At 41.3% G+C, this 14272-nt stretch overlaps 1 protein-coding gene across 2 annotated transcripts; it reads right to left on the bottom strand.

Moving 5' to 3' along the window:
• Window positions 1–309: 309 nt before the first annotated feature.
• Window positions 310–14228, bottom strand: JMJD7 (jumonji domain containing 7). Of its 2 annotated transcripts, none has more exons than XM_020793721.3 (8): window positions 13183–14228; window positions 9134–9287; window positions 8656–8909; window positions 7470–7526; window positions 6305–6400; window positions 5220–5296; window positions 3236–3395; window positions 310–593 (listed from the first exon to the last, which is right to left on the bottom strand). In XM_020793721.3, exons 1-8 carry the CDS (start codon window positions 13541–13543, stop codon window positions 505–507), a joined length of 1248 nt encoding a protein of 415 aa, XP_020649380.3. In that variant the 5' UTR covers window positions 13544–14228; the 3' UTR covers window positions 310–504. The 2 variants fall into 2 exon arrangements, 1 of the variants encoding a protein (XP_020649380.3); XR_013543989.1 differs by lacking the exon at window positions 310–593 and adding an exon at window positions 4650–4761 and having other exon boundaries at window positions 3258–3395.
• Window positions 14229–14272: the final 44 nt, after the last annotated feature.

Below are 14272 nucleotides of genomic sequence, written 5' to 3' on the forward strand. Positions count from 1 at the left end.
GTAAAGATACAAAAAGCTGGCAGTCATTCACATACTCTGACATCACTCTGACTATTTTGAAATAAACAGAAATCCTTGTGCCACAAGTATCATACATGTAATTCATAATATTAAAATTAAAAGATTTCAAGTGTCTAGAAATTGATCTATGATCTTGAAACCTATTTCTGATGGTTTCAGAAAATCTGTTTTATCCTTAAAGGCAATACTATTTAGTTCAGACTTTGATTTGCTAACTGAAAAAGCACCAGTGACATAACAAAGCAATGCGGTATTGATTTCAAAGGTCACTCAAGGTAAATAACCATGTAAGGCATAATTTAATCTAGATTTATTGTGAACACTCCTCTAATGTTCATATGACATCAGAACAGTTGTCTTTTGTCGTGATTTGTTAGACCATTCCTAAATTATGCATGTTCAGCTCATTTAAAAAAACATAAATTAGATCCCCACATTGAATGTAGAAAGGTAGCTGTTCCAAGATCCGATCGCATGACTGTGCTACTTTAGTTCCACGGCTTTTGTGAGTGAATCCAACAGCTGATAATATGAATATTTTAGATCATATTCCATATCATACCAATAATTCACTGAGGAAAAAAGAAAACAATGTAAGCAAGACCCTACAAACTGTATCTGGAAAAAGCTAATCTTGGTTTTAGAAAAATTGACCCCTCCCATCCATAATTTTCATAGTTTTTAGATGAATTTTGTATGATTAGTCCCAAACCCCAGATGACAAGAGGTTCAAACACAACATGTTTCATTAGAAATATGGCAGGCACTTCAAAATAGACCTGCCTTACATATAAAAGCTATTTTTATGTGTAACAACTTCCTATTCTGATCAAGTAATTTAAACAATCTTACTGGAATCTATGAGAAAAGGATTTTAGCGGTGTGTGGTTTAATCTGAATCAGCTGAGTAATATAGGAAACTGCTTCCCATACAGTGGATATAAAAAGTTTACACACCCCTGTTAAAATGTCAAGTGTCCGTGATGTAAAAAAATGAGACAAAGATGAATCATTTCAGAACTTTTTCCACCTTTAATGAGACCTGTGAACTGTACAACTCAGTTGAACAATAAACTGAAATCTTTTCGGTGGAGGGAAGTAAAAATAAAAAACTGAAATATGGTTAAATCTGTGTACACATCCTTAAATTAATACTTTGTCGAAGCACCTTTTGATTTTATTGCAGCACTCACTCATTTGGGGTATGAGTCTACCAGTATGGCACATTTTGACTTGGCAATGTTTGCCCACTCTTCTTTGCAAAAATGCTCCAATTCTATCAGATTGCAAGGGTGTCTCCTATGCACAGTTGTCTTCAGATCACCCCACAGATATTCAATCAGATTCAGGTCTGGGCTCTGGCTAGGCCATTCTAAACTGTTAATCTTCTTCTGGTGAAGCCTTTGTTGATTTGGATGTTTGCTTTGAGTGGTTGTCATGCTGAAGGATGAAGTTCCTCCCCATGTTCAGCTTTCTAGCAGAAGCCTAATGGTTTTGTGCCAGTATTGACTGGCATTTGGAACTGTTCATAATTCCCTCTACCTTGACTAAGGTCCCTGTCCCAGCTGAAGAAAAACAGCCCCAATGCACGATGCTGCCACCACCATGCTTCACTGTGGGTATGGTGTTCTTTTAGTGATGCGCAGTGCTGTTTTTGCGCCAAACATATTTTTTGGAATTGGGGCCGAAAAGTTCATCCTTGGTTTCATCAGATCATAAAACCTTTTTCCACATGCTTTTGGGAGACTTCAGATGTGTTTTTGTAAAATTTGGCCAGGCTTGGATGTTTTTCTTCGTAAGAAAAAGCTTCCACCTTGCCACTCTACCCCATAGCCCAGACATATGAAGAATATGGGAGATTGTTGTCACACACAGCCAGTACTTGCCAGATTTTCCTGCAGCTCCTTTAATGTTGCTGTAGGCCTCCTGACAGCCTCCCTGATCAATTTTCTTCTAGTCTTTTCATCAATTTTGCACGGACGTCCAGTTTTTGGTAATGTCACTGTTGTCCCATAGTTTCTCCACTTGATGATTGTCTTCACTGTGTTCCATGGTATATCTAATGCCTTTGAAATTCTTTTGTACCCTTCTCCTAACTGATACCTTTTAACAATGAGATCCCTCTGATGCTTTGGAAGCTCTCTTCTGTTATAGAATGTGACTAAGAAAATGTCAGGAAAGACCTATTAGCATAGCTGATCTTTATTTATGATTCCTTAGAGGCATTTTAAATGATGGCAGGGGTGTACTGACTCCTACTTAACATGAGTTTGAATGTGATTGCTTACTGCTAAACACAGCTACATCCCCAGTTATAAGAGGGTGTGCACACAGATGCAACCATATTATTTTAGTTTTTAATTTTTACTTCCCTTTACCTAAAAGATTTCAGTTTGTTGTTCAACTGAGATGTACAGTTCATAGCACTGAGGGTGGAAAAAGTTCTGAAATGATTTATCTTTGTCCCATTTTTTTACATCACAGACACTTGACATTTTAACAGGTGTGCAAACTTTTTATATCCACTGTATACAGCTTTCCACCCAGAATGGCATGGGAATCTTATTTTCAAGTAGCTACTGCTCTAATAATCTAATAACGTGAATTAATAATCCTTCTGACAAAAGATTTAAAGGCAATCAAGTATAAGCAGAGTACTGTAGTTGACGAATTACACTGCAGTCACTGAACAGCTGTGTTGTTACTTGGCAGCCTCATAAAAATTATTATTCCATCTTCAATTTACCAATTGTAGAAAGAACATATTAATGACTAAAGACAGTGAAGTTCAAATTGGGTTACTTGGAGAAAAAAGCAGAAAGACTCAATTTACAGAATCTTTAATGAGCTTCTTTTACATAAGTCCCATGTGAAATAAATCTCTTATTATGCAACTTACACTTGAGATCAGCCAGGAGTTGTTGAATTGTGTCCTTCACCAATTAATTTCTAAAAGGGGAAATAATTTGAATTTTCAGGTACCAAATTATGTTCAGAGAACTCAGGCTTCATCTACTGAAACCTTCTGGCTTAGATCCTGAGTTGAGATTCAACAAAAAGAAAGTATCTTTTTTCAAGGCAGATGCCCACTGGTAGAAGGGAAGAAGAAGTTGAATCTGGGTAGACAAAAGTATGACCTAAGATATCTAGTGAATATATCTGGTTGTAGCTACTACAGATTAAAGATCCTTTTGGCATGCACCATTTTTCTTACCTGCTATGCAGCCATGTGACTGTCGAACATGATGGAACCAGAGAGAAGGGAGATACAACATGTCTCCAGCTTTTACAGTGCATTGCAAAGGTTTTGTCTGGGCATATTCTGGGTATCGTTCCAAATCTGGATTTAAAGGATCCAATGGAATCCATGGCACCTGTTGGTAAGAAAATTAATGCAACATACCTAGTTTCTCTTAAGGGAAATTGTATCTCACCCCTGAAGAAACTAATCAATATTTTTTTCCTCTGGTGACAAAAAATGTGAGAAACACCTTTTCCCCCCCTACCAGCTATCTACAATATCTTGCTTTTTATTCATCCCTAATGTGCTTTCTGGGTACCCAGTATGGTATAGTAGATAAGAGTAATGGACCAGGACTCGCAAGACTTGGGTCTTCTGGGGCAACTCACTGGGGGTGCGGGGCCCTGGTAAAACCACTTCTTAAATACCTCATTTACCTTGAAAACTCTATTAGGGTCACTATAAGCCAGTTCCGACTTGATGGCACATTAATAGCAATGAGCTTTCCACCTGTCTAAAATTTTATTTTTTACTATCAAGCTCTATGTGACTTGGGTCCAGTTTATCTGATGAGCCATCTTCTCCCATATAAGTCTTCACAGGCTCTGAGGTCTTTGGAGACACCCCTCTCTCAGTCCTGCCATCCTTGCAAACATATTTCGTATGGATGTAAGAGAGGGCCCTCTTGATGGCTAAGTCTCCCAGACTTAGGTATTCCCCGCTGAGCGAAGCTCGATCAACCTCTCCCTTCTGTCCTTACATCTTTACTTATACCACTAGGCAGCTTTGGGCAACTAAATAGCTACTTAGAGGAGTTCTGGAAGGTGATATATTTAGATGAGCTCTTACATTTTTAACACACTCATGATGTACTCCTTCCTTTTTCAAAAATGGCTATATGTTAAATAGTTTTTAATTCAATACAGTGGTGCCTCGCTTAGCGATCGCTCCGTTGAGCGATGAAATCACTTAGCGATGGGGTTTTGGCCATCGCCAGAGCGATCGCTTAGCGATGGCCCCTATGGGGAAAAATCGCTTTGCAATGATCGCGGGGAAGCGATCATGGCAAAGCGACCCTTTTTGCACAGCTGATCGGCAGTTCCAAAATGGCCGCCAGAAAAATAAAATGGCCGCCTGCTGTTTTGCCTCGCTTTAGAGGCACCGAAAATGGCCGCCCCTATGGAGGATCTTCGCATAAGGTCAGTTTTTAAGCCCATAGGAACACATTAAACACGTTTTAATGCGTTTCTATGGGCTTTTTAAAATCGCTTAGCGATTACCGGTAAATCAGTCAGCAACGTTTTTCCTGGAACGGATTAACGTCGCTAAGCAAGGCACCACTGTACTTCTTTAGTTTGATTACATTTTAATATAGAAGTATACTAACCTATCAGTACTTGTTTCAGCAGCATGCTTAATCTGTTTTTCTTTACATGTGAATAAATTCTGATCAGCTTTGCACTGACATATACATTCACTGTGAATCAAGAGCATCTCATCTATAATAATAATAATAATAATAATAATAATAATAATAATAATAATAATAATAATAATAATAATAATAATAATAATAATAATAATAAATCAACCTCCTCCTGAAAACTGGTGGTGAATCATCATTAGTAAAACAACCGAACATGAGTGTTTGTTCATATATGCTGATGTGCACATTTTACTATGTGTATTATTCTATTTTCTTTAAATTTCTTTAAACTGTGAACTGTCCTAAAGTCAAATTTGGTGAATGTTACATATTAATAAATAATGAGTTTGGAAGCCCTTACAAGTCTAAGTAATACAAATAACACTTCTTTGCTTTTATTCATACTTACTTTTAGATGGCTGAAAAACAGCTTTACCTGATAGGAGGTAAAAATAAAACTAAATCTTTCCTAAGATATTTCTTAGTACTTGTATCTCCATGGATAGTGTTCAGTACAAAATCTCTCAATACCTTCTCTGCAGTTTTATCATCCACAACCTCAAATGAACCATCTTCCAACATATGGTATGTTGCTGGTGGATACATTTCTGGAATGCAAAATATGGGAACTGTTAGAACAGTTCCCATGTTTTGGGAACACAATATTTTGGGGGCAGAGATAAAGGACTTTCAGGGCTTAGTATGATGTACACTAAAAGTATATGAGTAGAGTTCATCTCAGTCAATGTACTGGGTCAGAATTAGTTCAGCCATTTGTTACAGATTTTGAAGACAACCTAGATATTATGTGGACATCCTATGAACTCTCTGATTCCCCACTTCTTGAAATACAACAGATTGCAGGGGACAGATGGACAGACTAAGTCCAAGCCAGATTCTCTCTTTCCATCCTACAGCCCTAATGAAAAACCCAACTATAAGCCCCAGACTTAAAAACTTATGTGAGTAATAATTATGTTTGAAGTTTTCTTTCCATGGCCAATAGCAGCTTAAAGGAGTGGGATTTAAGGGAAAGAATTAAGAGACAAAGTGTTTGATCCATCTCCTTCTCTATAATGCACATGGAAGCAGGTTTTGGTCTGTCCCTCTTTCACAGTGCAGGACTGATTCAAATCGTTCCTTCCTTTCAGTTGCCTCTCAAAGAATTTTTTTAAAATTATGGGAACGAAACAATCACAGATCACTTGTAATCTGTAGCTACTTTCCCTTTGAGAAACTTGGTAATCCCTTTGGGGACAGCTTCCCACCAAGTTTTATGCACGACACAAAGTAGTGGTCCATTACAGCCTCTTGTGGCTTAGTATGGTATGGCCTCTACTCTGGTTAGCTAAAGACCACAACAGAAAACTATAGAATACAAGTTTGAGCCTATTGCTACATCATAATAAGATCCCCACATCTCCCTTCCCTCCCTGGCATGCCACAAACTCCAGCTGACAGCGCCACTTGTAACATCCACCCCATCTTACTTTTAAAATGAAACATTAGCTGGATAGTAAAACACTGCTAAAATCCACCCCCACTTTATAATTCGAATGACTCCAGGAGTAAAACCCAATAAAACACAACAACATTCTCCTTCTCAGGAGACATACCATATGGGATGAATGGACGATCACTTGGTGGATGTAGCAGAAAATGTTTTTCTCCAGAAATGACACAGTACAAGTTTTCATAATGGTCTTTATGCACTACAGTTGGAAGGAGAGAGGGAAAAATGAAGGTATGGATGGAAAGGAGGAGGGGAAATAATAGTCCCCCTTATCTCCGTTTAAAACAAAGCTGTACATCTGTAAGAATCCACATAATTTTAGTGCCTCTACTGCTTTTCTTATTCTTCTTTTTTGAATCTCTGGAGCTTTTCCTCCATTTCAAGGATTCCCCTTCCCCTTCCAAAATTGTAATGTTTCCTGCGATGGTGCTCTTCCCTTCCCCTTTATTAATGCATAATCAATAAAATCTCCCCAAATTTCTGCAAAAGTATATCTTTTAGACACTCCCTTTTTCACTTTAATATTGCATGTTAATTTGTCATTAATAGCTATATTCCATACTTCTGTATACCATTCACTTAATTGAAAATTATGTCTTGTCTTCCAGTACTTGGCCATAATTAACCTAGCAGCTGTGACTAAATTAGAAATTAATTCTATAGTTGCCCAATTATATTCCACCTTGTCAAATATTGATAGAAGTGCTATTTTAGGACAAACTTCTACATTTTGATTGGTTATTTCTCTTATTTCTCCAAATATTATTTGCCAAAATTTCAACACACTGTCACATTCCCACCACATATGAAAATATGTGCCAGTTTTCTGGCATCCCCTCCAGCACAACATAAGAGTAATTTTTATTTACTTGATTTAGTTTCATTGGAGTTAAGTACCATCACCAAACAATCTTATAAAAATTCTTTTTATTTCTTATAGACATGGATTTCACTGTTCTTACATCCCATACTCTTCAAGCTAGTAGGAAATTTTATGAATGAAGCTAATATATAATACAATATACATAAATTATAAACTGGAAAAACCATTAGATCTCAGGTACTTCGTGATTTTTACTGCACTGAATCTGTGCTAGCATCGAAGGGAGCCAAGGTAATGCAGAGGATAAGACATTCCAACAATAAAATAACATTTGTTAAAGTGAAACTCCTCTGTGCTTGTGTAGAGTTCTTTTCCCTAAAATGGTATCCTATCTAGACTTGCCCTCAAACTGTAGATAAGAATGCATTTCCCTCATGGTACATACAAGATGTCACTGCAGTAGATTCTCCTAGCCAGAAATTCACTGCATCCGGCTTTTTTCCTGTTGAGAAAGAAAAACAATAATAAATTAGAGAATGCATTTGAATTATTTTGGACTGAAAGATTATCCATTTAAAAACATGTTCACTTAGTTCCTGCCTCCATTTTTCCTGTCTTGAAGAGGTAAGTTAAATGGTTGGCTGAAGCACATCACTGTAACCACTGAAAAACGCAGATAACAGATACTGAGCTTTTTATTACATAAACAAGAGCAATTGAAAACTAACCATTGACAACTCAGGGGTATGTGTGACCATGTATACTTGTACCTTTCTCACAAAGTGAAGAACCATGCTTTGGGTAAGTGGGACACCTAACCATGGGTAAGATGTCTAGTGAAAGCAGAACCCTCTTATCTTGCTCAATAAAGACACTGGGAGAACAACCAAATGCCCATATTTTCCCCAAACATTGCCCCTCTTCATAAGCTAAGCATGGGCATGGGAGTGGGGGAATGGGTTTATCCCAGTATAGGAGGCTAGCACACACCCTAAGAAACAGTTGAATGTATCTGGGCACCGTATAGGCAAATACAGACCTCCTTGCCACTGTGAATGTACAAGCAACACTTTGCTTGCTGAATCTTGGCACCAAATAATAGGAAGGGGGTGAGACACCATACATTTGCTGTAAAAATCTTTTAATAATTACATAAATACATAAATATAATAGCCTTCAGAGCCCGCACTTTAGTTCGTAGGCACTCATTCTCAAGCAATTCCAATCAAGCCATGGGTTAGCTGGATAGCTCCGGAGCCATTGTTAGCCTCCCACATTTCCTCCTCTTACAAATTCTTCTTTCTCCTCTTCTACTGCAATTATCAGAAGCATATGTTAGCATTTAATTCACACGACGAGTTTGTTTTGCTTATTATTGATACAGAAATTGGCATGAACAAAGCCATCAATTCCTCCCACTACAAATTCACTAACACACTCCAGCATTTCAGAGCATGCTGAAGGCTAAGAATGCAGAAGGCAAAGTGCTTTTCCACTGGAGCTGGGAGTGTGCAGGTGGTAATTGAAAACAAGCACAAAAAGTGGAACTGCTCAGTGAGCCCTAGGTACAGCCTTTAAATGAGCTTCGCAATCCTCCAAGCCACAGATAAAACTAGAATTTTGATATTTACCAAGTGCCTGGCTCATCCAAGGTATCTCAGGCTCTACGTCATCCATAAGTTCAGGAAATTCCTCTGTCAAGTTTGAACACTGTTTCTGTACATAGAATACTCCTGGTAAAATTACTTTTTTCTCCACAATGTCCAAGAAAGTACTGAAAGGCATGTGTCGTTCTTCTGGCATAACAAACCAGTCCTGATAAACCGCATCAGCATAACCATTTGGAGTTACTGCTACACTCACCAACTTGGAGTTCACTATGTCCCTGCACCAAAACACAGATGAAATTCACAGCTGTGCAAGAAGCTGACAATTATGATAAGAAGTAAAATTACAGAATAGCACCCTATACCAGTTCCTGCTACCTTGGAATGCAACAGGCTCACCCTGTTCAGTGATTTCATGGTGGTCTCAAGTTTCATGCAATAATCTTCTACATACATGGAATTTTAAAAAACTGAAACAACGTATGGCTTCATAGATACCCACCGCAAGTAAGCTAATGTCCACTTCTTCAGAGCTGGCCAGTGTTTGATTGCATTCTGAATTATACACGGCTTGTTTGGACACACCCATTCTCGAAAGAACTCGAGGGGGGATGGAAGGCTATCAAGGTAGGGCACAGACTCCGTAAAACATAACTCTATCCAGGAAAAAGACAAAAGAGTGCTAGAAAATAATTTTGCAACCATTTAAGCAATTTACAAATTTTGCTAAAAATAATTATGTGAAATAATTCTTTCCTAGAGATATCCTATTGCACTGCTCCATTTGCGTGATCATTGTGATGTCACCATCAGTGGCACATTGGCATTTATTAAAGAGCTTCTTTTTCAATATAGGGCACAAGTGACTTGAGATCGAGTCACTGACACCACAACATTGAAAAGGCAACTCTTCAATTTGCAGCAATCTGCAGCTGGTGATGACATCACTACTGTTGTGCAAGCTGGGCAATGCAGTACAGTATATATTATTTTAAAAGGAAACATTATTTTAATATGTACATGGCATGTTTTTAATATTTTATTATTTATTTAAAATACTTCTATCCCATTTTTCTCCCCAAAAGAACCCAAGGTTCTCCCCCCTCGCAGGGAGCAAGGACCTATTGTCATGGTCCGCCCTTGAAGGCTACTGGATCCGACTGGATTCCAGGATGCCATGAGAGGGGTTACGGCTGACCTGGTTGGCGCTCCTGTCGAGGCTCTGGTCGACGGCTGGTTCACTGCCGCAGCTAGTGCCTAAACGCGATCGCGCCTAAACGCCCTCTCCGCCGCAGAGATCGCCCGGCGCCCTGGTTTAACCAGGATCTCCGGACGTCGAAGCGGGTCAGGAGACGGCTAGAGCGCAAATGGAGAAAGGACCCGACGGTTTTTAATCGTATAGCTGTTAAGGTCGCTACTAACCTTTACCAAACCAAGGTAAAGGCTGCCAGTCGAACTTACCTCACTAACCGGATAAGTGAGGCATCCAACCAGCAGGCGGAATTATTCCGTATAGTACGTGACCTATCCGGAATTGGCCCGGGTGATAGGCCTCCCCCTAGTTTTACACCGGACCAATTTGCAGCATTTTTAAAATCTAAAGTGGAGGCCATCCGCCGGGACCTCTCCCCTTTTTTGAATACAGTGAGTCGAGCTGAGATGTCCAGCGCTCCGTCTTGTCCGGTGACTTTTGACTCCTTTCAGCCCGTCTCGCCCGACACTGTGGCCAGGACGCTTGATCGCTGTCGTGCCACCACCTCCTCCTTGGACCCTTGCCCGGCCTGGCTAATCAAGGCAGCCAGGCCTTCAACAACAGAATGGGCTACTGTAATAATTAATGGGTCTTTCCTTGAGGGCAGATTTCCTTCTGCCCTCAAGGAAACACTCATTAGGCCCATCAGAAAGAAACCTAGTTTGGCGGCGGACGAAATTGGCAATTATAGGCCCGTCGCCAATGTTTCTTTCTTGAGCAAGGTAGTCGAGAGGGTGGTGGCCGATCAGCTTCAGGCGCTCCTGGATGAAACAGATGCCCTGGATCCATTCCAGTCGGGCTTCAGGCCGCGCCATGGAACAGAAACGGCATTGGTCGCCCTGTGTGATGACCTATTGAGGGAGGCCGACAGGGGCAAAGTGTCTCTGCTGGTCCTCCTCGATATCTCAGCGGCCTTTGATACCACTGACCACGGTATCCTCCTGGGGAGGCTCTCTGAGTTGGGAATTGGTGGCCTCGCACTGGCCTGGCTCCGTTCCTTCTTGGAGGACCGTCCCCAGAGAGTACAGCTTGGGGAGGCTGTCTCGGCCCCGTGGAGCCTCAATTGTGGGGTCCCACAGGGGTCGATCATCTCCCCAATGCTGTTCAACATCTATATGAGGCCGCTGGGTGGGGTCATCAGGAGGTGTGGGGCACTGTGCCACCAATATGCGGATGACACACAGCTCTACATCTCCTTTTTTCCAACTGCAGGAGATGCCGTTCTGTCCCTTCAGCGTTGCCTGGAGTCCGTACTGGAATGGATGCAGGAGAACGGGCTGAGGCTGAACCCGGACAAGACGGAGGTACTGAGGGTGGGCGCCCCCACACTTGGGGATATGGGAAACTCCCTCACTTTTGGGGGGGTGACTCTGCCCGCCAGGGATGGGGTCCGCAGCTTGGGGATCCATCTGGACCCGGCGCTCACCATGAATCCCAGGTGGCGTCCGTGGTCCGCACCGCTTTCTTTCATCTTAGGTGGATAGCCCAGCTGCGACCCTACCTTGATGTTGGGGCTCTCACCACTTTGGTGCATGCGCTTGTAATCTCAAGATTAGACCACTGTAATGCGCTCTACGTGGGGCTACCTTTGAGGCTGCTGCGGAAACTACAGGTGGTGCAGAATGCTGCGGCCAGATTACTCAGTGGAGTGAGAAGATACCAACATATCTCCCCCACTCTGGCCGCATTGCATTGGCTGCCCATCCGATTCTGCATCGACTTCAAAGTCTTGATGCTTACTTATAAAGCCCTAAACGGTTTAGGACCTCGATACTTGATGGAACGCCTTCTCCCACCAAGATCTACCCGTGTCACTCGTGCAAGCCAGGAGGTGAGGCTGAGGAGCCTAACGCCGAGAGAGGCCCGGAAGGAAAAGACCAGAAATAGGGCCTTCTCGGCGGTGGCTCCTCGCCTCTGGAACAACTTACCTCCTGAGATTCGCGCGGCTCCCTTGCTGGGCATGTTCAAGAAACAACTAAAAACGCTGTTGTATAAGCGGGCCTTTCCAACAGAAAACTCCTGACGATTTTCTCTCTATATCTTTTTAATTTCTATCTTTCTTAAATTGTAATGTTTTAAAATTATGTTGTTGTTGTTTGTTGTAAGCCGCCTAGAGTGGTCTAGTACGACCAGATAGGCGGGATAGAAATAAAATAAATAAATAAATAAATAAATAAATAAGGTGCCTTAGATCATTAAAACAGAATTTAAAAGCTGGAAACAGTAAGTATACAAATATTTTTTAAAAAAATACAATATATTAAAATGGTAATTAAGATCAATTTTAAAACAACAGAGCACAACAATCCATTTAAACCCTCTCTAAGACCACCAGTCATTAAAGAAAAGCTTGCCTGAAGAGAAAGGTGTTTACCTGCCTGCAGAAGGACAGTTAACACTGTGTACACTGTGTCACCCTTGCTAGGTGTACAATAGCTATGATTGTAAATTATGGTAATATATCTACCTATTTTTGTGCCCACTCTCAGAAAAATTTCTAGGGTTGCCTTTGTGTGAAGAACTTTTCTGAGCAGAAATTTCAGACATTTTTGGGAGAATATACATAGATCTGTATGTATCCGTCCATCATATTTCATTATAAAGATATGCTGTTGGCAACTTAGCTCCAGGTAAGGGTATTACACCAATTCAGGCAGAATAAAACTACTGATGTCTAAAATGATGGACATATATCTTTACAGCATGTTGGCAGCATCTCTTTAAATACCAGTCATTGGAGAAAAATGGTCAGGGAAGACTACTCTCCAGGTGCCCTTTTTGTGAGATTTCTTTGCAGCTGCCCTCTGTGGGGAACAGGATACAAACTGAGAGAGGTTTCTAGTCTGAATTGGCGGGATTGTTCTCCAGCAGCTGATTTTATCCGAGGGTCACTACTGGAAATAGGACTTTTCAAGAAAACTTCACTACAGCACCCGGTTGGGCTTCATCCGTTGCCATGTCCATGGGCTCAGCAACTACCCATGGCAGGCATCGCCTATGTAAATACATTTATATCAGCTGCTAGAGAACGTGCACATCTGCTTAAAATCTCAGCATCTCTAACTCTTTTTGAAAATTCCGGCACCCACCATTTTGAAATTTCACCTACACGGATACAGTATTCATACATTGAGAGATACGACACACAGTCTTTGCCAAAGGGAATACGAGAAGAAGCGCAAGCCACCGCTCCTCTCGGACCGCTTTCCCAAGGAGACCCCTTCCCTGCAGTATGCGCAGCTTGCTTTAAACAAGCTTCCCCTCAAAAAAGCTCTCTCTTTTTAATTCCCGCCGCTCACCCCTCGCCTCGGCCGGAAAGCCCGCCAGGCAGCGCCTCACTTCCCGCAGCGCTTCCTCTTCCGCGCCGGTTTCGGCCATAGAGCGGCTGCGTCTATGGTGGCTGCTGGCAAAAAAAAAAAAGGGCCGAGTTTCCACCTCCCGTGCCCTCACTTCCTCCCCGCGACAAGCCGCCGCCGCTGCTCGGGGAGAGCTTTCCCGTTCGCCCCGCCCGCAGGCTGGCCGAGCTGCGGAGGAAGGGCGTCCCGGGAGGGCCTCCGACCGGAGCTTAGCCGGCGGAAGATGGGCTTCTGTCCTAGGCGGCGGGGGCGACAGCTCCACCTTGACTGCCAAGGGCTTAGCGCTTCCCGCAAAACAAGCCATGTATAATTCAAAATGGCTTTTAAATATTTGTACAGTATCCTTATTTTTAGCTGTAAATATTGTCTTTTAATAATGTAAGCCGCCTTGGGTCCTTTTTAAGTAGAAAGGCGGGCTAGAAATATTTTAAATAAAATAAATTTAAATAAATTTTGGTTTGCTTAAAAGGCTCGAATTTTGCCCTGGGTTGGCTTTCCTCTTCAGTAACCTCAACAGCAAAACCCAAACTGAAAAGCAACCTGTTATAATATGAAAAAGTGTTTTTGATCCATACAGGCAGCTGGAAAAAAGTGTATTTGGCATTTTCTGAATGCCTCTGAGACACTGCTAAGCCAGAAGACCCTGGAAGATAAGACTCTTAGGTTGGAAGTTACTTCATCAGCTACCACGAAAGAGCAAAGGAAAAATACAGGTGGCATCATTCTTCATGAAGCAACTCGATAAAAGCTGAAAGGATGTTCAGTTGCTGTTGTGTGCAAATGTATGTGAAAGGAAAGTCTGAAGTTGAAAGATTACATAATTGGACCTTGAAATGTGAAAGCTATGAATCAAGATAAACTCAAAATTGTAAAATTGGAATGGATTGTACAGTATAAGCACATGTGGTATGAGTTAACTAAAGTGGAATGGAATAGGACATTTTAAATTATATAACTACAAGGAGTTTTAATCTAGAAAGGATCAACAAAAAAAATCCCACAGGGACTAATAATGAAGCACAATGTAACACAG

The sequence above is a fragment of the Pogona vitticeps genome, chromosome 1, assembly GCF_051106095.1.
Source record: "Pogona vitticeps strain Pit_001003342236 chromosome 1, PviZW2.1, whole genome shotgun sequence".
In the NCBI taxonomy this organism is placed as follows: domain Eukaryota; kingdom Metazoa; phylum Chordata; class Lepidosauria; order Squamata; family Agamidae; genus Pogona; species Pogona vitticeps.

What these genes read in the sequence shown, in the direction of transcription:
- JMJD7 (XM_020793721.3), bottom strand. Translation starts at nt 13,543, where the DNA reads ATGGCTTGTTTTGCGGGAAGCGCTAAGCCCTTGGCAGTCAAGGTGGAG. An exon ending in TGGACATTAGCTTACTTGCG is followed by an intron (nt 8,910 to 9,133) that starts GTGGGTATCTAT and finishes GTTTTGGTGCAG; the next exon opens with GGACATAGTGAACTCCAAGT. An exon ending in GTCACATGGCTGCATAGCAG is followed by an intron (nt 594 to 3,235) that starts GTAAGAAAAATG and finishes TTTTTTCCTCAG; the next exon opens with TGAATTATTGGTATGATATG.